The sequence below is a fragment of the Tenrec ecaudatus genome, chromosome 18 (genome assembly GCF_050624435.1).
Source record: "Tenrec ecaudatus isolate mTenEca1 chromosome 18, mTenEca1.hap1, whole genome shotgun sequence".
NCBI classification, from domain to species: domain Eukaryota; kingdom Metazoa; phylum Chordata; class Mammalia; order Afrosoricida; family Tenrecidae; genus Tenrec; species Tenrec ecaudatus.
In genome coordinates this window covers 19,164,088-19,189,589 of record NC_134547.1, presented here as the reverse complement: position 1 = coordinate 19,189,589, position 25,502 = coordinate 19,164,088, and the positions used below count along the sequence as shown (strand labels likewise).

The window sequence follows — 25,502 nt, the reverse complement described above, 5'->3', positions numbered from 1 at the left end:
CCCGCCACCAAAAACCACACTTCCTGCCACTCTGTCAACCTTCTCTCTTATCTGCTGTCACCCAAATACCACCCAGCACTCCCACTAGAATGCAGTTCTGTGGCAGCAGGGATGTTGGCTTTATTTAGGATTCTGGAGGAAAGATGGGGCTTCCTATTCTCATAAAAAGTTAGTCTCAGAAACTCACAGGGGCAGTTCTACTTGGCCTTAGGGTCACTGAGTGGACATAGACTCAATGGCAGTGAGCTTTTTAAAAATTTGGTTTACGATTATACCAGCTCCGGAAACAACTGCTTGGCTTGTAGTGAGTAGCCAATATCTATTTGCTGAATGAAACCCTAGGATTGGCTAGGCTGCTGCTGGCTCCAACTAACAGAAAACCCAACTCACTTTGGCTCAAACAAGGGGTTTATCAAGGCAGATGGATCTGGCGTGGAAAACCAGAATAATTACTGGTGTTTTATGGACTAGGCCAAGGCACTGGCTGTGTGGACCATGGCAAACTGGATAGCCTTAAGAATGGAAATTCCGGAACACTTTGTTGTGCTCATGCAGAACTTCTTCCTGGATTGAGGCAGTTGGCGAACAGAACAAGGGACTACTTGATGGTTTAAAATTGGGAAAGGCGTGTGTCAGGGTTGTATCCTTTCAGCACTTGTTCAATCTGTATGCTGAGCAAATCATCTGAGAAGCTGGGTTACAAGAAGAAAGCAGCATCAGGATGGGAGGAAGGCGTATTCACAACCGTCCGCATGCAGAGGACACCACCTTGCTTGCAGAAAGTGAGGACTTGAAGCCCTTGCTGACGAAGATCAAGGACTGCAGCCTTCAGTATGGACTGCAACCCAATGCAAAGCCAACCCCAATCCTCACAACTACACCAATAGGTATACATGGTGATACAGAGAAAAAAGTAAAGTCCAAGAGTTCATTTTGCTTGGACCCACAATCAATGCACATGGAAGCAGTAGTCTGAGATCAGGTGACTAGTTGTGTTGGACAGATCTGCTACCTCTTGAAAGTAATGAAAAGCAAGGTTATTTTGAGGACTAAGGTGGCCTCAGATGCATGTGAAAGTCAGATATTGAGAAAGGAAGACAGGACAATCAGTGCACTTGAACTAGGGTACTGGCGAAGAAACAGATCTGTCCTGGAAAAAGTACAGCCAGAACGCCCCTTATAGGTTCCTGACATGGTATCAGAAGACAGCAGTCCCTGGAGAAGGACGTCATGATTGGTAAAGCAGATGGCCAGTGGACAAGAAGACCCTCCTCAACAACATGGATCAACAAGGAGCTCCATCATAGGAGCATTCTTGATAGGATTGAACTATTGAATTATAGCACATGTGCCGATAAAACGGCATGAAACAAAACAACCTAACAACTGTCAGGGTGGCGCTGGAGTGGGCGGTGCAATCTTCTGTTGTGAGTAAATCTGCTCTGAGTCACAACCCACTGGAAGGCACCTAATGAGGGAAAAGTCCAGCAGTCAGGCATTTCAAGTGAGGGAGGCCTCACCGGCCCATCAACTGTTATCACCGAGGGCCTGAGGCCTTTCCACCCATCCACTCGGCCTTCTAAGTAAATGATTTCATCCTTGTGGTCATTAGATCAGCGTCCACAACCACCTACGGGGCATGTGTCACTCTGCTGCTCGGTCCCTCCCACCTGCTAGCTCTCTGCTGTGTCAGATCCTGTGCTGCTCATAGGAATCTCTGTGGAGTAAACGATTACTATCATCTCCCACGCACAGCGAGAACAAAAGCAAACCAAGCTCGGAGAGGCAAGGTCACTACCCTAAAACCACATCATTAGCAGCTGCGAAAACAATGGTTTTATTCATCTGACGACTTTAAAAATTAAGGGAATTTTAAGGATGATCCTGATGCCGATGGTAATCTCTCAAGCGCATACTTCCCACGTGGTCAGGCATTTTGTTAACTTCTCTGTGCCCGTTTCCCTCGTGGAATGGGAACATTATTATCATACAGGATAACTTAAGACTCTGAGGGGTACCCCCCCAAAATGGAAAAAAATACTCCACTTTCATACTAAACATTCTTCCTTCTGCGTAAGCATCCAACAACTTGGCTCTGAGTTAGTGCACCCAGTGTCGTCACCTGGGAAGGCTCTCTCTTTGGTCAGTGAATTGTTTTGTAAAAGCAGTTTCGCTCCAACCTCATTTTTTTTGTGATTTTTTTCATATTTTGAAATATGCCAGAAACTGCTGCAGGACAGCACTAGGGGAATAACTCAAGTGCAGTTGTTTTCTCATTTCAAAGGGGGATATCTTGATTGATGACAAACCTTGGTCTAGACATCTGTCAACTTCCCGGACAAAAATGTCGACAAAATTTCTGCACTTGTACTTGAAGACTCGCATTCTTCAGACCACTGAAGAGACAGGGAAATTATCTTGGAGCTCGGTTCAGCAAATTTTAATGGAAGGTTTTGGAAGAATCTTTCTGAAATTTGTGCTTCTGGGTTCTGTCTGACCAGCAGAAAGAGCATTGAGTGGAAACATGCTGTGCTTATAAAGAACAGCTTCAAAGCAACCCAGACATTTTCCCAAGGTCATTACTGGTGCAGAGACACAGTGCTATTCTTACGATCCCGAAAGCAAACATAAATCAAGCCGATATGACAAAATAACGATGTATAAATTACCAAGGGCACATGAGGGAGGGGGGAAAGGGGAGGGAGGGAAAAAAAAAAGAGGACCTGATGCAAGGGGCTTAAGTGGAGAGAAAATGCTTTGAGAATGATTGGGGCAGGGAATATATGGATGTGCTTTATACAATTGATGTATATATATGTATGGATTGTGATAAGAATTGTATGAGTCCCTAATAAAATGTAAAAAAAGAAAAGAGGAGAAAAAAATGATTAGGGCAAAGACTGTACAGATGTGCTTTATACAATTGATGAATGTATATGTATGAACTGTGATAAGAATTGTATGAGCCCCAATAAATTGTTAAAAAAATAAAAGTTAAAAAAAAATCTCAAAAAAACAAACAAAACATAAATCAAGCCAGTGGAAGACGCCATCGTCACCTTGCCCGAAAGAAGCTCGTCAAATGAAATCTAAGATCAAGGCGATGCTCAATTGTTTTTCTTGTAGTGAATTTGGAGTTCATTACACCAGTTCAGACTGTTAATCAAGCTTTCTATTTAGAGGTTTTGAAAATATTGCATAATGGTATGCAACAAAAAGGCCTGGTTTATGGCAAATGGGGGACTGGCTTTTACTATCACAGTGCATCTGCTCACGCAGCCTTATCAGTGTTTTTTTTGGGGGAAAACACACCCCCAAACCAGCATGCCTTTCTTGTCCATACGTCACCTGCCCTCGCTCCGGCTGACTTTTTGTTTCCATGAAAGACGAGGGACATGAAAGGACAGTGATCTGACCATGTAGAAGGGTGAAGACAAAAATGAGGGAGGTGCTGTCAGCCATCCAAACAGGAGTTTGAAAGATGTTTCCAAGAACGGAATCGCAGATTTGACAAGTGCATTCAGTGCAATGCAGAGGACTTTGAAAGTGGTAAGGTTTTTTGTAAATTCATTTAAATCAATAGCTTTGGAAAAAAAGGTTTTTTTCAGGGGTATGCACTCATCAATGAGTTCTTCGTGCTAAGATCTCAAAGACGGTAAAAGCTTGTTTCAGTTAGCTACTGCTACATAACAAATCACACAGATACAATGGTGCACTTTGGCCAAGCCCAGGATATGGGGGTGGGGTCCAGGACTCTTGGTGGGATCAGCTCTAGTCTGTGTGGTCAGCAAAGGTGACAGCACTCATGTCTGGCTGCCATCACCAGGGACGGGGCTGGGCCTCTCCACCTCTCCCCACAAAGGGAGAGCTGGATCTCTACAGCAGCTGGGGCTGCTGGGAGGAAGAACACAGGAGCTGCCAGGCCCCTAAAGGCTCCCAATGAGTCACTTTTGCCCATTCTATTGGCTGAAACACATCATAGGGCCAGTCTACATCCAGGGTGGGGGCGAGTCTCACCTTTGGGAGAAACAATAATTTTGGGGTTCAGCAGCTACTTTAATGCTGCAAGAAAACTTGCTCATGGGTCTTCCTGCTTCAATTCCCTGTAGTTGGTTGTCCATGCGAGGCACAGGAAACCTTCAAAAATAGACAGCTAACACTACCCCCTTCCACTGCTTAAAGTTCTTCTACAACCTGAATCTCTTAGAGCAGGGGTCCTCAAACTTTTTAAAAAGGGGCCCAGTTCACTGCCCCTCAGACCCTTGGAGGACTGGACTAGTTTAAAAAAAAACTATGAAAAAATTCCTATGCACATTGGATGAGGTGGCTGCTAAGCAGGACAGGCAGCGGAGGCAAAAGTACCCGGCGGGCTGGATGTCCTCGGCCAGTTTGAGGACCTGTCTTAGAGGACCTAAGAGGCCTCTGAAGTCCACTCACCCTGCTTCTGCAATCACCATGCCCCTACCCACATCAAGGTCTTTGCCCTTGTGGTCCCCCTCTCCTTGGAAGCCCCCTCCCGCCTTCATCAAGTGAACCTTCACGTCAAGCCTCATTTCAAGTGGGGACTAGATTTCCTGTCAAGTGCTACCGACCTTCACTGTAATTTCCTATTTGTGTGAACATTTGTTAGTCTGTGGGATCTCCTGGGTTCTTGAAATCCTAGAAGGCAGTCCCTGTAGTAGAACTGTGGCGTCTCTAGGGATGGGCTAGGACCAAGACCTAGGTGCCTAAGTCACCGGTTCTCCGTGCTATACATACTCACTGAGCTCCTCATGTGCCAAGTGCTCTTCTTGGTGGAGAGAATGCATGACATGGAGCAACAAGCCCCTGCCTCACAAAGCTTAGTCTGAGGGAAGGCTGTCTGGAAGCAGCAAGGTGAATATGTAAATCCCACGTCAGTGATCGGATCAGTGCCTTGGTGTTGCATGGGGGTGGTCTGAGGAAAGACCTGAAGGAGTGCGCCCCTGAGTGCCTGGAAGAGCTACCCAAGCGAAGGCAACAGCAGGGCCATAGGTAGCAGTGGTGGGTGTGACGAGAGGGGGTCACAGGGCCTTTCAGGCCACCTGTTGTCTTTAAGGCTCTGTAGCTGGAGCCAGGGGGCAGTTGTGAAAACTGGAGCCAGTGACATGACGCAGAGGCCCTTTGATGGCATGTGAGGAGACTGGGGTAGCGAGACCACAGGAGGGTGCCCCCCCATGGTCTTGGCAGGAGATGAGGGAGGGCAGGCAAGCCCAGGGTGAGGGCCGTGGAGGTGGGAAGAGGCCGTATTTTGGATACATGTTTGAGGCATTTGCTGATGGGCTGGGCAGGTGTCTTAAGACAGAGCCCAGGGTTAACTTCAAGGTACTTTGGCTCAAGGGTGCTGGTGTGGTTTACTGAGAATACAGGTTTAAGGGAAATGACAATTCCCATCTGGGACAGATGATAGTCCAGGTAGCTCCCGATACCCATGAGCAGCTAGCCAGCTGCCATTCGGAAGTTCAGGGGAAGAGGTCCTGGAAACAGCGGTGTGGGACTTAGTTCCCCTGATCCATCCTGTGGGAGGACAGATGTTCACAGGCATCCTCCTGGTGGGCCCCACCCCGTTGTTAAGGACAATGGATGCCTGCAGTCATCTATTTGGTTCCAGTAGGTGGGGTTTACACCCTACTGATAATGGTTCCTATGGAGATCCAGAGAACAGGTCAAGGTTAAGCTGCCATCCTAAATCTAGGATCCGCCCATCTTGTTACATGTATACCCCCAATTCCTCTTTCCGTTGCATGTATGTCCCTAGACCACGCCCCCTCATTACTGAATTACCTATAGCACAACCCCTTCCTGTGACGTATGTCCTCACCTGTAATCAGGGGGCTTGCAGGTCCCCAGAGAATATAAAAAGCCTGGGCTAGCATTAAATAGCTCTCTCTCTCCCTCCACGTGGACCATCAGGCGGGGCAGAGGTGAGCATGCTACCATGAATTGTGTCTGACTCCATTTATTTCAATACTTCTCTCATGCTCTCTGTAACTTTACTATGATCTTTATTATTGCTGTACAATTGTGCGTACTGGACCCATAATGATGTTAGGGGCTGGCTTCCCCTGATACCCTCCCAAACTCCTCACGGGACTGTTACGTGCTTCAGGCCTGGCTGTGTCTCTAGGCTCATCTATCACATGAAGCCACGGGGTCCACACGGGCACAAATCCCGAACCCTCTGCTCTGACCTTGGCCAAGTTACATCACCTTCTGTCCTCAAAACCCTCATCCGCAAATGGGGAAGCAAGAATACCTACCTGATAGGATCATTCATCATTTCTTTCTTGTACCACTTCCCTAATGATGACACTCTTGGGCACTGACACGACAGTTTTAAAGGACAGCAGGTATTTGGCTTCATGTGCCCGGGAGGCCCCTCTTCCCATCTCAAAACTTACAGTCCCACAACTGTCCACTCTCTCCCCTGCTCTGGTCCTGCCCAGTTTCTGTCCCAGCTTAAGCTTGGGCTCCCAGATACCAGTCTCCTTGCAATGAATCCACCCCCAACTGGCAGGAAACTGGGCCACCCTCCCCACCAGAAACCCACCGATGGCTCGTCAGGATGAAGTCCTGGATGCTTCCATGGCCAGTAAAACCCTACCTCACCTTCACTGGTCACCTGCGGCTTACTGCACACAGGATGTTCCCATCACTTCTTCCAACCCGAAACCATTCCACCTCACTGGGGCACCCCCACCAACCTTCAGAACCCAGCTCGGCATCCTCCTCTCGCTCCACGTTGCCTTACCTAGTGGACCTACTGGTCTATAAGGGTCCCTTGCTTGCTTTGAGCCCGACCGCGCAGTGGCTAACGATGTGCACTGTGTGACAGGTCCGCTTCAGGGCACATCACCCAGTCACTGCTGCTACAAATGACCAGCCTGTATCCTTTCGGGGAACCCCGTTTCTGCTGCCCAGTCCAGCATCCCACCACCCACAGGACTAGCAGCAGGTCCAAGACCACCAATCACAACCATCTCCAGTCCTAACAAACAATCAGGCTGACTGCTGATTGGATCCCCACAAAACCCAACTTCCAGATGAAAAGAATTCTGGTCTTTGTAGTTCCAGGACAAAAGCAAAAATGGTTGCTTTGGGGAACTCCATCTCCCAGGAAGCATGGCATCCTTTTGAACCAGGGCGCTCTTGATTGGCCAGTTGGAAGACACAACTTTCCAAGATGCCATGGAAACTTAACCCCAAAGCCCACTTACCTGGAACCCCTGGAAATGTTCTGCAAGGAAAACAAGTGCGTTCTGTCCAACACTGGCTCCGGGAGAGGGGCGGGGCATTTTTTTGGGGGGGGGGGATGGGCTCACTGCCCAGTTATTGCTCCGGTTGACACCTGTGGGAGCCTGTCTGGTCAGAGGAGCCACTCTGGTGAAGACTCTGGGCATGGGGCTTCTTAAACTTCTGCTCCCTGAGGGCCCTTAGCCCTTCAGGCTCTGCATGCTCAGATGAGCAAGGCCCAAGTGGGTGCGTTCGGGTCTCTAGGCCTCAGACCTGGTGCGGCCCCAGGCCTGTGTCTCCAGGCAGCCTGTAGGTGGACCCCTTCCCCCAAAGGCCTCTCTTCGCCAGGCCTGGGGAGCCAGAGGGGGTTGGGGCCAGGCCCTGCAAACGCTCAGGCAGGCATGTGAGAAAGCTCTTTACTGGGGGTACAGCAAGGAGGAGCAAGGCCATCTCCCCCTACCTGCCCCCACCCCCTCCTAGGGTCCTGGAGTGAGGAGGGCCTCCCCTCACCCCCATCAGACCACCACTGTCTTTGGTACAATAAATAGAAAACAAGGGGGAGGGGCCAAGGGTCCAGTCCTTAGTGAGGAGGGCTCGGGCAAGCCCCTCTCCTCGACCCCCTGCCCCAGGCCCCAGTCAGTGCAGGCCTCACCCGCCCCAGCTGGGTAGCAGCAATTCCAGTGGAGGGGAGAATGAGGATGGGAGCCCAGGGCCCCCGGATGGGGGAGGTATGGCTTCAGGGGGGCCCCAGGGAGGGGGCAGGGTCATGAGCTGGCTGCCGTGCTCTGGGGGACACCACGGAGACCCAGACGAGGCCCCAGAGTGGCAGGGTCGTCGGGGGGTGGGAGGGGTGGACGACCTCCCGTCATCCGAGTCCGGAGGGCTGAGGCAGCCGGGTGCTGCGGGATGGGTGCTGGTGGAGGTGGGGAGCAGTCCGGAGGGCCGCCCACCATGCTCACATCCATCAGCTCCGGGGGTGGTGGCGAGGTGGGTGACAGGGGGCGGGCAAGGCATCGGGGCTGAGGGGGTAGCTGGGCCCCGACTCCAGGCAGTGATGAGGTGGAGGCAGGGGCCTGGTGGGACTTGTGGGCCACATCGCCACCTGCCCAGGGGCGCAGCAGCTGGGAGGGTAGTACCTGCAGGAGGAAAGAGGCCGTGACTCAGGCTGACCCAGGTCCCTAGGATCCCACCCCTCCTCGCCAGAGCCTGCCAGCACTAGTACCTGGGGGCTGTTCATCTCACAGTCAGAGATGGGGGGCCCAGGGCCCCCACAGTACCGGTTGCTGTAGCGGTAGGCCCGGTTGTCATTGGAGGACCCACTGGAGCCACCTGCAAGGGAAGACAAAAGGCCTGAGGGGAGGATGGAGACTGGACCAGGTGTGAGGGTTCAGGGCTCGCTCGGGTTGGGGTATCCTGAGTCAGCACCAGTTCCAGGGGTCTGACCCAAATCCAGTTTCAGAGATTGGGCCAGGCCTGGTCAGAGCGTGATCACATTAATGACAATGGAGTTGAGGACCAGGCCATTTCCAAGGGGTGGTAAAAAGCCGGTCAGTGCCCTCCCCCTCACCCCCCCATCCAGCCGCCCAGGGACGGGCACCCACCAGAGCTGGAGATGGAGCTGGCGGTGCTGGAGGAGGGGCAGGTGTCGAGGGGCGCGGGCGAGGTGGAGGCACTGCTGCCTGCCGGGCCCGTGTTGGTGGCCTCGTCGGCCGTGCGGCGGAAGAAGCCATGCTGCAGGGCCCCCAGCGGGCTGATGCGGGTGGCCGGCTCATACTCCAGCATGCGCAGCACCAGGTCCTGGAAGCGGAGGTAGTCGGCGGGGCTGTGGCCCGGCTCCCCCGCCCGCCGGCCCCCGGGCCCGCCCGTCTGCACGCCCAGCACCTCCTGCAGCCGCCGTGTCCCGGGGCCCTGGTAATCCTGGCAGGGAGGGGGTGGGGGGGGGCAAGAGAGTGGCCGTCAGTGGGCAGGAGGGGCAGGGCAACACACAGGGGAAACAGAGGCACAGGAGAGAAAGTGGGAGAGAGAAGCTAAGAAGGGTAGGGAGGGGAGGAAAGAGAGGACAGACAAGGGGGGAGGCAGTGGGGAATGTGGGAGCCCCAAGTGTGAGAGAGTGAGGGGCCACCCAGAGAAGGAGGGGCACAGGGCCGGGGGGAGGGCCCGCACCTTCCTGAGTTCCTTTGTCCTTCGTAGGGTCCAGCTACCCCCAGGCAGCCGCTCAAAGTACTTCCGAGCTTTCGGCGCCTGGTCCAGCATTGGGGCTGGCGGGATGCCCAGCACCTCCACGATCCGGTTCATCTGGTCCACCTGTGGGAGACAGGCTTGCAGTCAGCCAGGGCCATCCAACCTGCCTGGGGGCGACCCTGGCCTGCGGACTTCTAGCTCCACCCAGTGCCCACCTCATTGGAGCCACTGAAGAGGGGCTCTCCGGTGTGCATCTCCACTAGGATGCAGCCCAGGGACCACATGTCGATGGCCAGGTCGTAGGGGGTGCCCAGGAGCACCTCGGGGGAGCGGTAAAAGCGGCTCTGGATGTACTGGTAGATCTGCAAGAGGGGAGAGGGAGCAGTGCCAGAGGCTCAGTGCCACCTGCCAGGCCCATGACCAGCCCCCAACCAAGGCTCTAGCCTCCAAACCTGGGGACACGCATTCTCGTACATCCTGCCCCTTAGGGGACAGATTAGCACTGCCGGTCATTCTCTGCAGGAGGACAGTCTCCTTGTTCTCCTGGGGACTAACTGCTGGTTCCTCACCACTGACTGTGCTGGCAGCCCACTAGTCCTGAGCCCTGACACCACCGCCACCAGCTTCCCAGCGTCAGCAGCCCTGCCAGGCTGTCAGCCCTAGGCCTACCCTGGTCCCTCTTGGTCACCACCCAGAGGGTGGCAGCCCTCCAGGCTCTCAGCAACCTCCCAGTCCTAAGAGCCTGTTTCCCTGACGCCGGGCCCCTCCCACTTCCCCTGCTCTACAAGCCCACACCAAACGCACTGCCATGGAATGGATTCTGACTTGCAGTGACACTATGGGGCAAAGTGGAACTGCCCCTTGTGGTTTTCTGAGGCTGTAGCTCCTTACAGGAGTAGAAAGCCTTGGTCTTTCTCCCCAGAAGGGTTTGAACTGCCCACCTGTGGTCAGCAGCCCAACCCATAACCACTGAGGCCCCAGGCTGCTGTCCTTCTAAGCCCTCTGAGCAACCTGGTCCAGCGCCTCCCCAGCCCCTCAGCCTTCACCTGTTGGCCCCATTCCAGGTAACCCTCCCCCCCCGGGATGAACCCTCAGAGCAGATGTGGCTGTCAGACCAGCCCCCTCCTGGTCACGCCCTGCTGCAGGTGGGCTGCTGCCCTGTGCACGCACCCGCTGGCCGAGCTGGCAGGAGCTGCCGAAGTCCACGATCTTGATGGCGCTGCGCTTCGGGTTGCACAGCAGGATGTTCTCGGGCTTGAGGTCGCAGTGGATGATGCTGAGCTCCGGCGTGGCCAGGAAGAGCAGCGCCGTGCAGAGCTGCTGCGCCAGCTTCCGGGTCAGGTTGAGCGAGACGCCTCGGAAGTGCGTGTTGCGCAGGAGGTCGTACAGGTTGTAGGAAAGCAGCTCGAACACCAGGCACAGGTGGTTCCGGAACATGAAGTGCCGCTTCAGGTGCACTGTGGGGGCCGGGGTGAGAACAGGCTCAGGGAGAGGGCGGTAGGTGGGCTGATGTGTGGGGGGATCCTTTTCCGTGCAGAGAAAATGGACCCCGTTGCAGGGGCTGGTCAAACCTTCTGGGTTTCCCTTTACTGTGTGGGCGTACAGGTTTTTTAAATGAAACTTGAAGGTTTCAACAAAGTCCACTTGCTTTTACTAACAGAGGAGCCCTAGGGAGGGGCTGGGGGTCACTTTTAGCAGCCACCCCGAAACACAGGCTACAGACCTAAGGTCCCCAAGCACACTCGGCTTGCCGTCTTTTCCGGAAAAAAAGATTCGGTGCCTGTCTCTCTCCCCACGGCCCCCACAACGAAAGCTTTTTTCCCTTAGCCTATAGGGATATACAGCAGGTACCGGCTTTTGCAGCGTCACCCCTGCCCCCGCCCCCACCCCGGGGAGCACTGGGACACTTTGTTAAGAGCAGGCTGGGGTCTAGACTGGTCGGCCTGATCAAGTTACACACTGGAGCACAGACTGTGACCTCGTGCAAGGGACAGCACTACCTGCGTGACTCAGTTTCCCTGGTGAACTGACCCTCGGCTGCCATCCTCCCATGAAGGAGGTGGGAAGGCAGGATTGGAGCAGATGACCGTGGTCCAAACCACTGACCCAACCCCAGGCAGCAGACCACAGCCCTCTCTGGAATCGGGGGTGGGGGCACTCCCAACCAGCTCCCCAAGCCAGGCCTCACCTATGTAGTACTTCATCTCCGTGTCGTGCTGGTTCATGAGCTCCAACAGCCGCAGTTCAATCTGGGCCTGGTTCAGGAAGGCCTTCTTGTTCTTGATGATCTTGATGGCCACCAGTTCCTGCGTCTGATGGTCATAGGCTTTCACCACCTGCCAGGGCGGGGCTGCGTCACCACAAGGTCGGGAGCACGGGGGCCCACAGAGGACACTGGTAACAACTCCCGCTGGGTGGGGGGGGAGCGCTAATGCCTGTCCGCTAGGTACTGGCAAAAACACCGGACACTAAGCTACTCCCCGACTAAGAAGCACTAGTGGACAGAAGCAGAAATGGGCTAATGAAGTGACTGCGTGGTCAGTGGCCCTGGTCAGCTGAGAAGGCGCTGCAGCCCTGGGATGTGGGTCAGTGTCCTCGGGCTCCCCAACCGCGGCCCAGCCCGCAAGGGGAGGGTGTCACGGCACCTGGCCGAAAGAGCCCTTGCCGATGAGGGAGTCGATCTCGTAACGCTCCAGCCAGCGCTCCCCGCTGCGCACAATGTAGTCGTGGTTGTCGTCGTCGTAGCCGTGGTTCAGGACCTTCTTCTCCTTCTTGGTGCTCGAGTCCTGGGGTGGCGCCTGCTGGGCCCGCCGCTTCTTCTTCGTGTAGTACACCTGCCCGGCCAGCCACCCGCGGACCATCAGCCACCTGGCTATCCCTGCCCACCCGCCCTCCAGCCCCGGTCCCTCGGCCCCCTGCCCAGGGTGGCCCACTTTTGCTACCTCATTGATGTGCTTGTAGGTCTTGATGAGGTCCACAGAGAGTTTGCGCAGCGGGGCCGAGGTGGCGTCCCGGAAGGCCAGGGGCAGCCTCCGGGGCAGCAGCCGCACATCAGGCAGTACCTGCGGGTGGGAGGGTTCCAGAACATTTGAGAGTCCTCATGAGTGGCTGGGTCATCTGAACCCAGATCCCACTTGGGCCCCTGCTCCTGATTTACCTGAGCCCCCTCGCCCTCGTCGGTTCTGAATCCTCCCTCCCCACACTCCAGATTTTCCTTTTTGGGCTTACAAGCAAAACACCTGCCCAAAGCAACAAACAAAACACCCCAACCAACTGCCATCATGTCAATGCTGACTTACTGGGACCTAGCAGAACACAGGACTGCCTTGCCCTGCCCTGTGACTTTCTGAGGCTGGAAATCTTGCCTCCCAGAAGGGGTCAAACCACTGACTGTGTGGTTAACAGCCCGATGGACAGCCCACTCCATCACCAGGATGCCTATTTCTGCTTGGTACTGAGCATCTACAAGGGGCCATGTGTAACTCTTGGCATTGTACGTGCATCTCAGTAGCTTGGGTAGCTTTCCCTCCCGCCCGGTGAGGTCGGTACTATGACTGGCCCCACTATACAGAGCAGGAAACCAAAGCAGAGGGACCTGAGTAATCAGACTATCACTTCTTCCGGCCTGACTCTCTGGAAGCCTCTTACAGTACCCCCTGCCCCCAGACTGCCAGAAAATCTTACTCTGAGCCCTGAGACCCCTCTCTCCCCAGCACCACCCCACAGTCCCAGAAAGGTGAGGAGTTAGGCAATGTGTACCTGTGGGCGCTCCTGGGGCCCCGGGAAGCCAGAGAAGGGACCATGGCCTGGTGGGACGGCCATGGTGGGCTCAGAGGGCCGCAGGGGAGCGAGGCCTGGAGCGGGAGCCCGGCCGGGGGGCGCCTTCTCGCATCCTGCACCTCGGCTGCCACCGCCGCTAAGACCTGGGAGCAGGCAGGGAGGCAACAGAGAACTGGTGATGTGTGGGACAGCGCCAGGCAGGCAAGAGATGGGCATCAGCGAGAAAGGGTGTGTGGAGGAGGCACAGGGGATAGCAGGTGGCAATGAGATAGGGCAGGCAGGTAAGGGAGGTGGTGTAAGAGAGGTCTGCCACACTGTGGGCAGGGATGAACGAGTGAGGTGGGAACAGGAAGAGGAATGGGGGAGAGTAGGCAAGAGAGGGCGGAGGAGTGGAAGGGCCGGCAAAGGAGAGGAAAAAGAGAGGGGAGGAAACAGCAGTTGGGATAAAGGGAGAAAACAGGAGCTGGGATAAAGGGAGACCCCAAGGGTGGTATGGAAGGGGGTTCAATCCTTCCCATCTCCACTTGGGTTGATATCCCAGAGACTTCTCCCAAAACCCAACACCCGCCTTCCTCTCCCGTACCCCAGCAAGGGCCCTGGGCAACAAGGTCTGCTTTTAGCAGTAATAGCATGCCTAACCCAGACCACTCCCAGGTCTCCCCAAACCACCCAAGACCCCTCAAACCATAGCAGTGTCCTTGGAAGAAACCCACCTCCCACCCCCACCAATGCACATCAGGGTGCCGGAGGCTCATCAAGGTTATCTGAGGTGTGCTGTCCTGTATAAGTCCCACCAGGGTCATGTTCCCTACTTTTCCCCAAACCGCCTTCCCTGGGTCAGGACCACCCCCCCCCGCCCAGGCAGCCTCCTGACACCATATCCCAGTGGGTCTACACACAAGAACTCTTCCCCAGAGGCCTGCAAGTCCTACTCCAAGTCCCGGCTCTCTCAATAGGTGTCGGGAGGAGGTGTCCCCTCTCCCCCACCAACGAAGACTTTTATCTGATGGTTTCCCCAGCACCCCCTTCCCTCAGCACCAGTCACCCACCCTACAATATACTCCCCAGACCCACTCTCATGGGGGGACGAGAACCCCTGCCTGGGGCCCCACTTTCCAAATATCATATACCATAGTATGATAAGCAAGGGGACCCTAACATCCAAGTCCCGCTCCCAGGATCTAACCATGTCAGGTGCCTTTCCATCCGACAGGCCCTTCTCTCGGGCAGCGTCCCTCCCTGCAAGGTCCCCCTCCATCAACTTTCCCAGAGCCCTCCGACACTCCCAGCCTCCAGCCCCTACCCGGGTCAGGGCTGGCGCGTGGCCCACGGGGGGCTGGCGCGCGGTGGGGCCCCCAGTAGGGCGGGCGGATGGCCAGCATGGCGGCAGTGGCGGCTGTGAGCAGGCAGTCGCCTGTCCCTGGCCTGGGCGGCCCGGCAGGCCCGGCGGTGGGGAGGGCAACCCGGACAGGCCGCCGGGTGGGTGACAACAGCATACACAGCCGCCAGGGGCGGGGAGAGGTAGGGACGAGGGTCAGCCCGGGGCACTGGGCGGGGGAGGGGTAAGCAGGTGGGTGGGGGAAGGGTAGGTTAACTCTCGCCCCGCCGGCCCCGCCCCTCGCGGCCACCCGCCCCAGGGGACCTTAACGTCCCGCCCCCCCACCCCTGGAGGCCCGCCCCGGCCTGCAGAGACTGGGCAGGCGGGGCAAGAGCGATTTTGGCAGTCCGCACCCTGCCATGGCAACAACCCCACCATTGGTCCCCGCTGCCAGGAGCGAAACCAATCACAACCTAGGGCAGTTGTTGCTAGGCAACGGCGATGCGGCCGGCGGAGCTGAGCCCAAACAAAGGGCGGGAGCGGGCCCAGCTAACTGTTCCTCGCTGGCCTCCCTGGGCAGCTCCCCGGGGTGCGGCCCCTTCCAGGAATCGGACTATGAATAGCCGGGGGCTGCCCACACCTGCCAGGCCCCCTCCCCCTCGAGCTCCGGCTCGGGCAGCGCCGGGGCCTGGGCGGGTCTCGCCCTCCCTCCTCCCGCTCCCGGCGTGCCAGTGCCACCGCGGCGCGGTTACCTGAGGGCGCGGGCAAGGGGACTCAGTTGCTCGGCCGGCCCGAGCTCAGACCTGCCCGCTGGCCGATGCGATCCGGCGGACGCGACGAGCCAGGGCCCTGATTACCCAGTAATGCAACCAGAAAATGGCGACCACAACAAACCGGCCCCCCTCCCGCCCCGAACTCCGCCCCCAAACCCCCCTTTTCCGCTCCCCCTCACGTGACCCCCAGCAGCACTCAGCGCCTGCGCTCTGGGCGCTTAGCGGCGGGCATGCGCAGTAAGTTCCCAGCCACACCTAAAGCGCCTGGTCCCAAGGACGGCTGCGCACGCGGGCTGCCAAACGTGGGGCATGCGCCGTGACTAGGGGAGTGCCCGCCCCTCCCGCGTGGACCCACGGCACATGCGCAGTTGCCAACAGCGGGCGCCCACCCAACGACTGGCCACAGACAGGAGGGGACAGATCAGTCTTTTAATAGAAAAATACACGTGCAACAACACAATCTCACACTCCAGGTGGCACTGGGCTTCAGTTCTTCCCTTTGGGGGGTGGTCTGCGGAAGAGAGACGCGGGGGTCAGAGTCTGTTGGCATCGACTGGGGGATGGGGCAGGGGAGGCAGGCCTCTTACCTGTACACACCCACGACCACCGCGTGGTCTCGCTCATAGGGCTCGAGGGTCAGCTGCTCCTGGGGCTTCATGTTCTCCTGCTGCATTTTCTTTACTTCGGAGGCGAACACGGCCTCGGCAGAGGCTGTGGAGTCGATGCAGTTGGCCTGCGGGAGGGCAGGATTGGAGGGCATGCAGGCCGCGTCCCCCTTCAGGGCACCCCAAGTACTTGCTGCGGCTGGCAAATCTCTAGCCAGAGCGACCAAGCCAACTAACCCCACCCACCTGCTCCACAGGGTCTGTACACCTTCCTTCTGCGAGGGGCAGCCCCACCCTTTCCTCGGGACCCAGGCTGGGTTCCATGGCTGACTTCGCCCAATAAGCACCTTACCACACCACCAACTAGTGTGCCAGTTTTGATTCTTGTCCGGCAAAGGATCACCACCATTCAAAATCACAAGGGGTGCAGTTCTACCTTGGGACCCGTGAGGCCATCGTGAATTGGCACCCAGGACACAGCAGGAATGTAGTATAGTGGGAAGTGGGGCAATCTCGTTGGAAGAATGAGTTTCCTTTGCTGGAAGGTGGGTCTGGAGGCTGTGGGTAAAACCTTGCCTTGCTAAAAGCCGTCTGACCTCACCTCTGCGAAAGGGTGGAAGCTAGCTAGGGCAGCTCTCTGTATTTCAAAAAAACAGCATATAGATACATCAAGCGCTTATCCAACGCCAGGCTCAGATCTAACTAAACACCACATACACAACACATGTGGAATCCTTTCTTCTACACCAAGGAGCTTGACTAATGTTTTATCTGCAAAAAAAATCCCTGAAGCACAGGGAGGTTAAGCAATCTGGCCAGGCTTACACAGCATGCTGGGGTTCAAGCTCATGCCCAGATGAAGAGCTGACCACCTGGACCTTACGAAAGGTCTTCAAAAAGGCAGTGAAAAAGATCCAGTGTCTTTTTATTCCGTTTCACATACAATTGTTGAAGCGCCCCCTCATGTTATCTCTTAAAATACTAAGCTTTTAGCTTTACAGATTATTTTTAGTATTGCATACTTTATAGGTGGAGGGCTGGGGTAGGAATAGAGGCTGGGAACTGAGGTCTGCATTGGGAGAGGGGGAGACTTAAGGGCCCCCCTTTTGAGTGGCCATTGTCAGACACAGACAAGATACCTGGCCCCTCACCCACACCTCGGATTCCCAGAGGACTCTCACCTTAATCGAAATCACAAAGTGACCTCCATTCCGCAGGAAGGTGTGGGCATTCAGGGCCACGATCCGGGTCTGGTCAGGCTGGGCCACGTCTGCGAAGATGACGTCCACCATGGCTGGAAAGAGGGGAATGGCCATTAGTAACTGGCTCGCAGGTGGATAAGCCTAGCTGTCCCAGGGCCTGCTTTCTCTCATCACCAGAACGCCCTGGTGGTCTCCATGCTTTCGGCAGGCCCTCCACTCACACACTGCCTCCACAGTGTCCCCAAGGCGGGTCCCAAACATAGCCACATCTCATTCACTACTACTGGCAATCAGAGTTGCCGCCTACTCTGTGGCCAGCCCTGCTAACCCAGACCAGGTCCTGCCCTTTGGGAAACTAATGGGATTGGTCGGGGGGCTGATAAGACCTCACCAGAGAGGCAAGTGTGGGTGAGAGCCGCCAGGCAGAGTGCCTGTCACCTGGTCCAGGAGAACAAGCTGCAGGACCGGGAAGGGATGAGTGCATTCACACAGAGAACCGGTGCAAAGAAAAAGCACTGTACTGGAACCCATGTGACTTCAAAAACACAAACACACACACACACAATTCACTCTCTCTCAAAAACTGGTGTGTTGAAAAACGGACTTTAAAAGAAAAGGTAGGAAAAAAAAAAGAAAAAGCAAGCTAAGCAGACACCTAACTGTTCTTATCAGTGGATGACTGACATTGTAAACAAAGTCAATATTCTCCACAGCCCCGCATGGGGTGAGGAAACGACCCTCAGTTGGTGTATTATGGATTATGATGAGGCTCCCCGGCCAGGGGGCTTTCATACGCTCTCGAGGGAAGAGTTTGGCTGCTCCGCCGAGCCTCACCGATGAGCATGCGGTATTTGTGCGGGTGCCGAGCGTCCTCGATGACCGGGATGATGTTGGTCCTCTTCTTTGCCAGGTTGATGAGGTCCCGGCCAGAGCGGTGGGAGAACTCGACGGCATAGACCAGGCCATCCTAGAACAGACCGGCCCATGGCAACGGGCACACTCACTCCTACCTGGGACCCACCTGCTGCATGCAGCATTGCTCCCAACCCCAAAGGAAGACCTCCCGTTCGCCGGCCCTGGCTGTCCTGCCCGTTGTATTATGGGCATGCTGAGGTCCAGAGGCCAATGGCCAAAACTATGCAGCCAGGATGGGAGTAAGCCCATGACACAGCATGTAACCAGATGAGTGGGGGACACAGTTGCCATGGAGACAGGGGTCTGGGCACACCTGCCCAGCACAGTGGTGGTGGAGGCACCAGAACCCCTGCTCCAAACAATTAAAAAAAAAAAAAAAAGACACTTGGGTGTCTGACTTGGGTGGCACAGCTTTTTAAGACACCATTCAGCCCAGCATCTGACGCTCTGGGCCCTGCCACACCATGCCCCTTCCTTCTAGGCCCACGAACCCAGCAATGTGGCAGAACAAGGTCAGAGTGCCCACCCAATTCCAGCAGTCCCCTCTCTCAGGGCTGAACCAGGCTCCAGGCCTCAGTGAACAGTAGCAGCTGCTCGGGTTTCCCTCTCCCGCCTCCTACACCCCACACCCCCATACTTACCTGGCCTACGATGTCAGAGACGTGGGAGACGGTGGTGCCTGAGGCCGCTCCCAGGTAGAGCACCTTGGCCCCTGGCTTGATGTGGATCTGGTCCACGCCACCCAGGATCGCCGCTGCCAGTTTCGAGCGGAAGGGGTTCCAGGCACGGTACTCAATTTTGTCTTCACCCTCCTGGACCGGGATAGAGACAGGCAGGGGCATCAATGCTGGCCTCTCCTCCAAGGCCGTGCTCCCCTCGCCCCAGGGCCTTGAAAAGGGACAGGCATTCATTCAATCACTGTCCAAAGGATGGGTATGGGTACCTGGCAGCGCCTATGACACACATGAATGACTCAGGTAGGATAGGTGGTGGTGGACCACCATCACTTAGGCATACAAGGCCGAATCGGGTGACGGTTTAGGGCACAAACGGCTAGTGTGCTGTGTGCCTGGACTGGGCTCCAAGGACCAAACTGTGGACACGACACAGAGCTGCCCACACCCCCCCCCCACCTCCTCCAGAAACCAGTGAATCCGGGGCTCTTGGAATTAGCAAAATATCCACATGGGTATGACCCAAGAGGACTTGGAGCAGGAAAGGGTGGCAGAGGACACACCAGGAAAAACCTTCCAGAAAATAAACAGGGCAGTGGGCAGGAAGTCCTAGCCCTAAAGAGTGCCTGGTCATAGAGGAATGGCATGGGATTGGGGGGCACTAGGAGCAAGGCCAGAGTGGTGAATGGTGAAGAGGTGCCACAGGACTGGAAGCATCTTGGGCAGAGGGCACACAAGGCTGCAGCGAGAGCTCGGGACTTAACCGGAGTCACCAGGAGCCAAGCAGAAGGCTCGGGAAGCAGGAAGTGGTGAGCGGCTCTCAGCTACAGAAGCACGACGCCGGGCTGCCGGGGCTCACCGAGATTGAGACTCTCTTCTCTCCGTACACGGACTCTCCGGGGACCAGATTCTTGGTCACAAGCGCATCCTCCTTGCCCCGGCAAATGAAGACACCTGGGTGTGGGGACCAGCGGGGAAGCATGAGGATGGGATGTTCCCCCTCACCCCAGCCCACCCCTGGTCGGGCCCCTCCTTTCCTCACTTACCCTCATGCCGGTGTGGCTCCACCAGCACATTCTTCCCAGACTGGTTCCCTCCTCCTCTTCTTCCCCCCCGCCCACGGCCCCGGTTGCCACCGGGCTGGAACCCTCCTATGGGGGAGACACCCAGTCAGAGACCCCAATCTCTTCCCTCCCACCTCCTGCCTGAGGAGAACATCCCCACCCCCTAGTACTCACCTCCTCGGCCTCCGCCTCTCCCACGGCCTCGGAAGCCGCCGCCGCCACCTCGCCCTCGGCCCCCGCCGAAGCCTCCTCGGCCCCCGCCGAAGCCTCCTCTGCCCCCTCGGTCACCACCAAAGCCACCTCGGTCACCGAAGCCCCCTCCTCGGCCTCTGAAGCCGCCCCCTCGGGGGCTGAAACCTGTGGTGGGCAGAGACAGAGGCAGGGAAGCCCCAGGTTATGACTCCCACACCTAGGAGCTCCCTGCGGGTCGGTCGTGGGTGCATGGGATGCCCGGGAGCACAGGAATGATCTGAGAGCCTCTCCATTCCGGGTGCCCCTCGTAAGGGCCAGAGCCACTCGAGGGCAAAAGATCAGCCCCACTGTTTGGGTGGTGAAACAAAGATTTCTAAAAACAAAAGAGAACAAAACATGATTGACAGTGGCCACAACCTACACTGCAGCAGCATCTTAAAATCATGTCAGGTGAAAAGAAACAAAAAAACCAAGTAGCAGAAAAGCCCCACCCGACACAGTACCACTAAGAACTCACAGCTGCCTCACCCTGGCCCTCGGCTGCCTGAAAGAGCACATTGAATGGTCCCACAGGACCTGCACAGCTGGGAAACTTTGTGGAAGCACTGGGCCACGGATGCCGTTTCCAAAGCTGTGATCTCTTCACAGCCTCAACTTTCCCCCGCGCCCCCTAAGATGAACCTAGTGCACCCCAAAACTAAATTCACCGGCAACTAACCTGAAGCAATGCTATGCTTTGTTGGCTTACATAGGAACGTGGTAAACATAACTTTTTCTAAATGGCAGGGCGTGATTAATACACAATTCCCCATAGTGGCGATTTGAGAAGGAGGTATTTATGGGGCTAGGAGTGGGCATGAGAACAGGGGAATTGGCACCAACCAACTGCCACCAATTCTGTCTCAAGACAACCTTGAGAATGTTATAGGGTTTTCAATGACTGGTATTTTGGAAGGCAGTCAACTAGACCTTTCTTCCAAGGCACTTCTGGGTGGACTCGAACTCTGAACCTTTAAGTAAGCAGCCCAGTATGTTAACCGCGTGTACCACCAAAGGGCTCCCGTTGAGTCCATTTATTAAAAGTAATTCCAGGCCATCAAGATTCAGATTCACGGCAACCCTATACAGAATTATTCTTAGGCTGTCGACTTTTACAGGAGCACACAGCCTCATCTTTCTCCTTCAGAGTAGCGGGTGGGTTTGAACAACTGACCTTGTGGTTAGCAGGCTAATGCTACATACAGTAGGTTACTGTCAACATGGGGGTTGCCTGAGAAGGCAATGAGTGCACACGAGGTGGCAGTGAGGTCCTGGGCCCTGGAAATAGCTTACCCTCCCACTCCTGATCTTGGGGCTGAAGAAAAGCCCAACCCCAAACAGAGGGGGTGTCTGGCAGGATGTCTCTGTCCCGGACTTGCAGAAGTCCATCTTGGCTCAAGTGGGAGAGAGACAAGCAAGATAAAATAAGGAACTGTCCTTGCAGGGGCCCCAGCAGCTTAGAGGCTCTGTAAGACTTGCCCTCGGGAAAGAAAAATTAAATTGAACTAATGAATCATATGTGAACCATATGCCGGTAAAAAAAATATTTTCGTTTTATAAAGTTAAAAACAAACACAGGCTTCAACAAAACTTTCTCTTTTTTCCCCACACTTCAGGATAGGGCCCACTGGCTACAAACCAGCATTGAACATCCAGCGGGGAGCGGTTCTGGGGCTAAGAGATTCTGTGCTTGATCTTTCTGTGACTTTAATCCAAGACCAAAGGCCACGCATAAGTGTGGGCAGGAGGGAGACAGCCAGGCAGCTGAGGTCGAAGGAAGGGTTTTCCTCAAAGAAACGCCATTCTCTTGGTTTCCCAAAGCTCTGCAGCGATGCCACCAGCATACACGCCACCTGAGCCCACCAGCGTGGTCTCCACCTGCTCCTCCCTGGGCCAGGCCGCTCACTGACCAGCCTGCTCCGCTTTCTGCATCATATTCACACCCTACACATGCTGCACGCACCCAATGCAGCTCAAGAGGGAAATGTAAAAATATACAAGGGCTCTTCCTAATCTCATCTTGGAAAAAGCAGCTGCAGTTTCCTTTTCAAAATGCCTCAACAGGAACCTGAAAGGATTCACTGCACATCCTTGACTCCCTCTACAGCCACCTCTGCTACACGGCAACTCAGTGGACGACCAGTGCCATCTATATCTCCCGGCTCGGCAGCCCAAAGCTTGCCCACCCAGAACGGACACCCCGATTCCTTTTCCTTAGTTACAAAGCCCAAAGAGGTCGTCCGCACTGTGGGCCAATCTGGGAAACCACCCAACAACCTAGAGCTCAACCTTCCTAATGCCTTGCCCCTTTAATACAGTTCCTCATGTGGTGGTGGACCCCAACCATAACATTATTTTCGTTGCTCCTTCAGAACTGTCATTTTGCTACTGTTATGAATCGGGCAACCCCTGTGAAAGGGTCCTTTTATCCCCAAAGGGGTCGCGACCCACAGGTTGAGAACCGCTGGCCTAGCAGATGGCAAAGTTCCTGGAGTTTGGGTGATTGCGGTTCCCAGTGTCTTCACCTGCTGAGGTTCCCAGCATGCCTCTGGCATCCCACATTGGGCCCGCGCCCCAGACAGGCCCTGAGTCATCTGCTGATGACCCCTCATGGAGAGCATCCCACCCGCTCACTCAGAAAGCAGGGGATTGGATGGTGACCAGGACAGCTCTTGTCCTGTCACCCAAGCAGCTCATGTGTCCCAGGAAGGGAGACCAGGGTCATGCTACCCAGGCAGCAGGGAGGGTCTGAGAGACTCTTTAGAAAGGCCTGCCTGTACATTGGAGATGTGATGAGACACAATGCTCACCACACAAGAGGTGTGCCTTAATAGACTGCCCGGCCCACAATCTGAATATCATTTTTCCACATTTGTGATGAGTCCTTTATTTCCCCACCCCTCTTACTCTGAGGAGAAGCCACTGGGCGCTTGAGACCTTCAACCAGGTCTGAGAGACCTGAAACCCAGGTGGCATGGACTTGCTCCTGAAAGTACAGTAGAGTGTGGTGTATACTCCAACCCAGAGACTATATAAACACCTCTCATTTGGGGTCCTGGGACTCTTAATGGAAGTTTACCGCAGCGACCTCTCCAGCCATGTACCTGTGGCTTACCCTGCTCCAAGTCTCCTTTCTACACTGAAGCAAGGATCTCTTTAATGCACCTTTTCTGTAAAGGTACATATACTCAAACCCATACATGCTTCATGCATCCGTTGGGCTGTGTCCTGTCCCTGCCCCAAATTCCCCAAACTAAAATCCTTACTAAAGAGCTGGTTCCTGGTACAAGAGTTGGAGTGGGGAAGGCAGCGTATCCACCACAGACAGATGACAGGATCCAGGCAGCCAAGCTAGAATATTTGAATTCACCCCCATCCACCAGGAGATCCCCAAATACTGACAAAAGGAGCTTTGGAAACTCTCAAAATGCCCCCTTTCCAGAAGGCACCACTCCTTCCACAGAATAAAAACAAAACGTAAGCTTAAAACAGCCCATTTGTTCATGGCTGGAGATCTCCCAAACCGGAAGCAGCAAGTTGCTTTTTTGGAGGGGACAGGGTGTGTGTGTGTTTGCAACGGGGAGGCCCGAGATACCTATTGCCCTTGAGACCAACTAAAGCGACTATGTGTCACTAAGCAACATTAAGTGACTATTTTCACATCAAGCATTATTTTCATCTCAGAAGCTCTCAGGTGATCAAGGAGCCCCCAGGAGGTTAAGCGTTGGGCAGCCAACGTTTAGGTCTGCAGTTCGAATAACCGAGGTGCAGACAGAAAGATGCGGCCACTTTCTACTCAGTCCTGTAGAAAGGGTGGCTAAAATAAACAAGCAAAACTCACCTCGGGCTCAAAGATGCGATAGGGTAGAACCGCCCCCTGTGCGTTTCCAAGGCCCTAAGTCTTTATGGCAGAAGAGAGGGTCGCTAGGCGTCTGGCATCTACTCGAAGGCTGTCTGTCTCAATCCTGCCTAGGCGCCATTTTATTGATGGGGAAACTGAGACTTGGCGAGGTTTAAAGCCACTTGCCCAAGGTCACACCGGGAGAGTCGCGAAGCAGATGAGGAAGCAGATTCCCATCTGTTGTCAAAGCCTGGACTCCCAGCAAGCGGTCACGAGAAGTCGGGGGTGGGCTTAAGAATCGGGGGATGAAACGACTGAAGCAAGCCATCCATTCCCGCCCCTCCCGCCCTCCCCAGCAGGCATGTGGAATCGCAGCGCAGCGCGGGGCTGGGAAGCAGCGCTCTCCCCACTCCATCCCCTGGTCCCCTGCTCCCGGCATGACGAGGGCGGGAAAGGGAGTCAGGCCCGGCCGCACGATTGGCACGAATGGCGAGACGTCCGCACTGCCGGCCTGCCCTTGGACCCTAGGTTAGGGCACAAGGGGATGGCGGCAGCGGTGACAGGGAAGGCAAACGGAGGGCCTGTACCCCCAAACCAAGACTCTCCATCCTCGACGCGAGGCATATTCCCACAAGCCCGCCCAGAGAGATCCAAGACCTGAGTGTCAGATCCAGGCCGGAGTCCACTGGCGCCTCCGGCCCAAGGCGGCGGAATGAAGCAAATCCGTCCAGGTGCGCCACCCCTCCCACCGCCAGGGCCCAGGTCAAGTACCCTCGCCTCAAATCCCAAACCCTACACCAGGAAACCGAGCCCCGGCATGGGTCCACCTCAGGGCCGAACCAGCACCCCCGCCCCATGTGACCCAGCACCGCAGCCCCACCGGAGGAAGACCAGATCCCGGGCTCAGACCCTCGACCCCCAGGCCAAGGCCCCGCCCCCTGCCCCCCTCCCCTCCCCCCGGGCCCGGCACGCCGGCTCCACCTCAGCCCCAGTCCCGGAACACAACCTCAACCCCAGCGCGCACCTGGCCTCATGATGAACGCTGAAAGACGCGCCTCTCAAGTCGGCGGCCACCCGGACTCCACGCTACTCTGGCTTTCGCACGTGGAAAGGAGCGCAGTTGCGCGGCGACGTCCGATGAGTGACGCAAAGACGCCGCCCCGCCCCTCGGAGTCTCTGCCGCGTCGGGAGCCCGGCGCGCGCGCGCGCTGTGGGCGGAGATTCTCCGGGCTTCTCGCGACCACGCCCCCTCGGAGTCCGCAGCGTCGGGAGTCCTGAGCGCGCGTGCGCTGTGGGCGGAGATTCGCCGGGCCTCCCGCGACCACGCCCCCTCAGAGTCGCTGCCGCGTCGGGAGTCCTGAGCGCGCGTGCGCAGTAGGCGGAGATTGGCCGGGCCTCCCGCGACCACGCCCCCTCCGCGCTCCCCGGCTGCGCCCGAGCTCATCACCTCCCCACGCGCAGTGTCCCTCAGCAGCTCGGCGAGTTCTTCAGAATCTGGGTTCCCGCTGAGATCCCGCCCCGGCTCGTCTTCCTTCCTAGCTAACGTCCCTCGGTCCCCCTCGACACCCCCAGAAACCTTTCCTGACCAGCTTCCACCCGCAGGAACGGGGGCCCACGCTGGACGCCCACTCGTGTTCGAAAGCCCTGGTCAGTACCCGAGACGGCGC

General features: G+C 56.0%; 2 protein-coding genes across 6 annotated transcripts; both read right to left on the bottom strand.

Moving 5' to 3' along the window:
• Positions 1-7,680: 7,680 nt before the first annotated feature.
• DYRK1B (dual specificity tyrosine phosphorylation regulated kinase 1B) lies at positions 7,681-15,430 on the bottom strand. 5 transcript variants are annotated; one of them, XM_075537173.1, is made up of 12 exons: positions 14,516-14,730; positions 13,192-13,355; positions 12,375-12,494; positions 12,078-12,266; positions 11,621-11,768; positions 10,603-10,889; positions 9,648-9,794; positions 9,415-9,555; positions 9,133-9,168; positions 8,853-9,048; positions 8,474-8,580; positions 7,681-8,387 (listed from the first exon to the last, which is right to left on the bottom strand). In XM_075537173.1, the coding sequence occupies exons 1-12, from the start codon at positions 14,706-14,708 to the stop codon at positions 8,016-8,018; spliced, it is 2,100 nt and encodes a 699-aa protein (XP_075393288.1). In that variant the 5' UTR covers positions 14,709-14,730; the 3' UTR covers positions 7,681-8,015. The 5 variants fall into 5 exon arrangements, with proteins under 5 accessions (XP_075393288.1, XP_075393289.1, XP_075393287.1 ...); XM_075537174.1 differs by lacking the exon at positions 14,516-14,730 and adding an exon at positions 15,283-15,430 and having other exon boundaries at positions 7,682-8,387; positions 8,853-9,168; positions 13,192-13,526; XM_075537172.1 differs by having other exon boundaries at positions 7,682-8,387; positions 8,853-9,168.
• Positions 15,431-15,718: 288 nt separating this feature from the next.
• FBL (fibrillarin) lies at positions 15,719-24,988 on the bottom strand. Its single transcript, XM_075537120.1, has 9 exons — positions 24,860-24,988; positions 19,938-20,120; positions 19,746-19,850; positions 19,559-19,653; positions 18,667-18,837; positions 17,945-18,077; positions 17,090-17,202; positions 15,891-16,036; positions 15,719-15,814 (listed from the first exon to the last, which is right to left on the bottom strand). The coding sequence occupies exons 1-9, from the start codon at positions 24,867-24,869 to the stop codon at positions 15,790-15,792; spliced, it is 981 nt and encodes a 326-aa protein (XP_075393235.1). The 5' UTR covers positions 24,870-24,988; the 3' UTR covers positions 15,719-15,789.
• Between the last annotated feature and the right edge of the window lie 514 nt (positions 24,989-25,502).

Coding starts and splice junctions, on each gene's coding strand:
- DYRK1B (XM_075537172.1), bottom strand. CDS start 14,708: ATGCTGTTGTCACCCACCCGGCGGCCTGTCCGGGTTGCCCTCCCCACC. Junction 9,169..9,414: donor GGACAAAGGAACTCAGGAAG/GTGCGGGCCCTC, acceptor CCTCCCTGCCAG/GATTACCAGGGCCCCGGGAC. Junction 8,581..8,852: donor CAGCTCCATCTCCAGCTCTG/GTGGGTGCCCGT, acceptor CTTCCCTTGCAG/GTGGCTCCAGTGGGTCCTCC.
- FBL (XM_075537120.1), bottom strand. Junction 19,654..19,745: donor GGAGCCACACCGGCATGAGG/GTAAGTGAGGAA, acceptor CCCCACACCCAG/GTGTCTTCATTTGCCGGGGC. Junction 18,078..18,666: donor TCTCTGACATCGTAGGCCAG/GTAAGTATGGGG, acceptor GGTCTGTTCTAG/GATGGCCTGGTCTATGCCGT.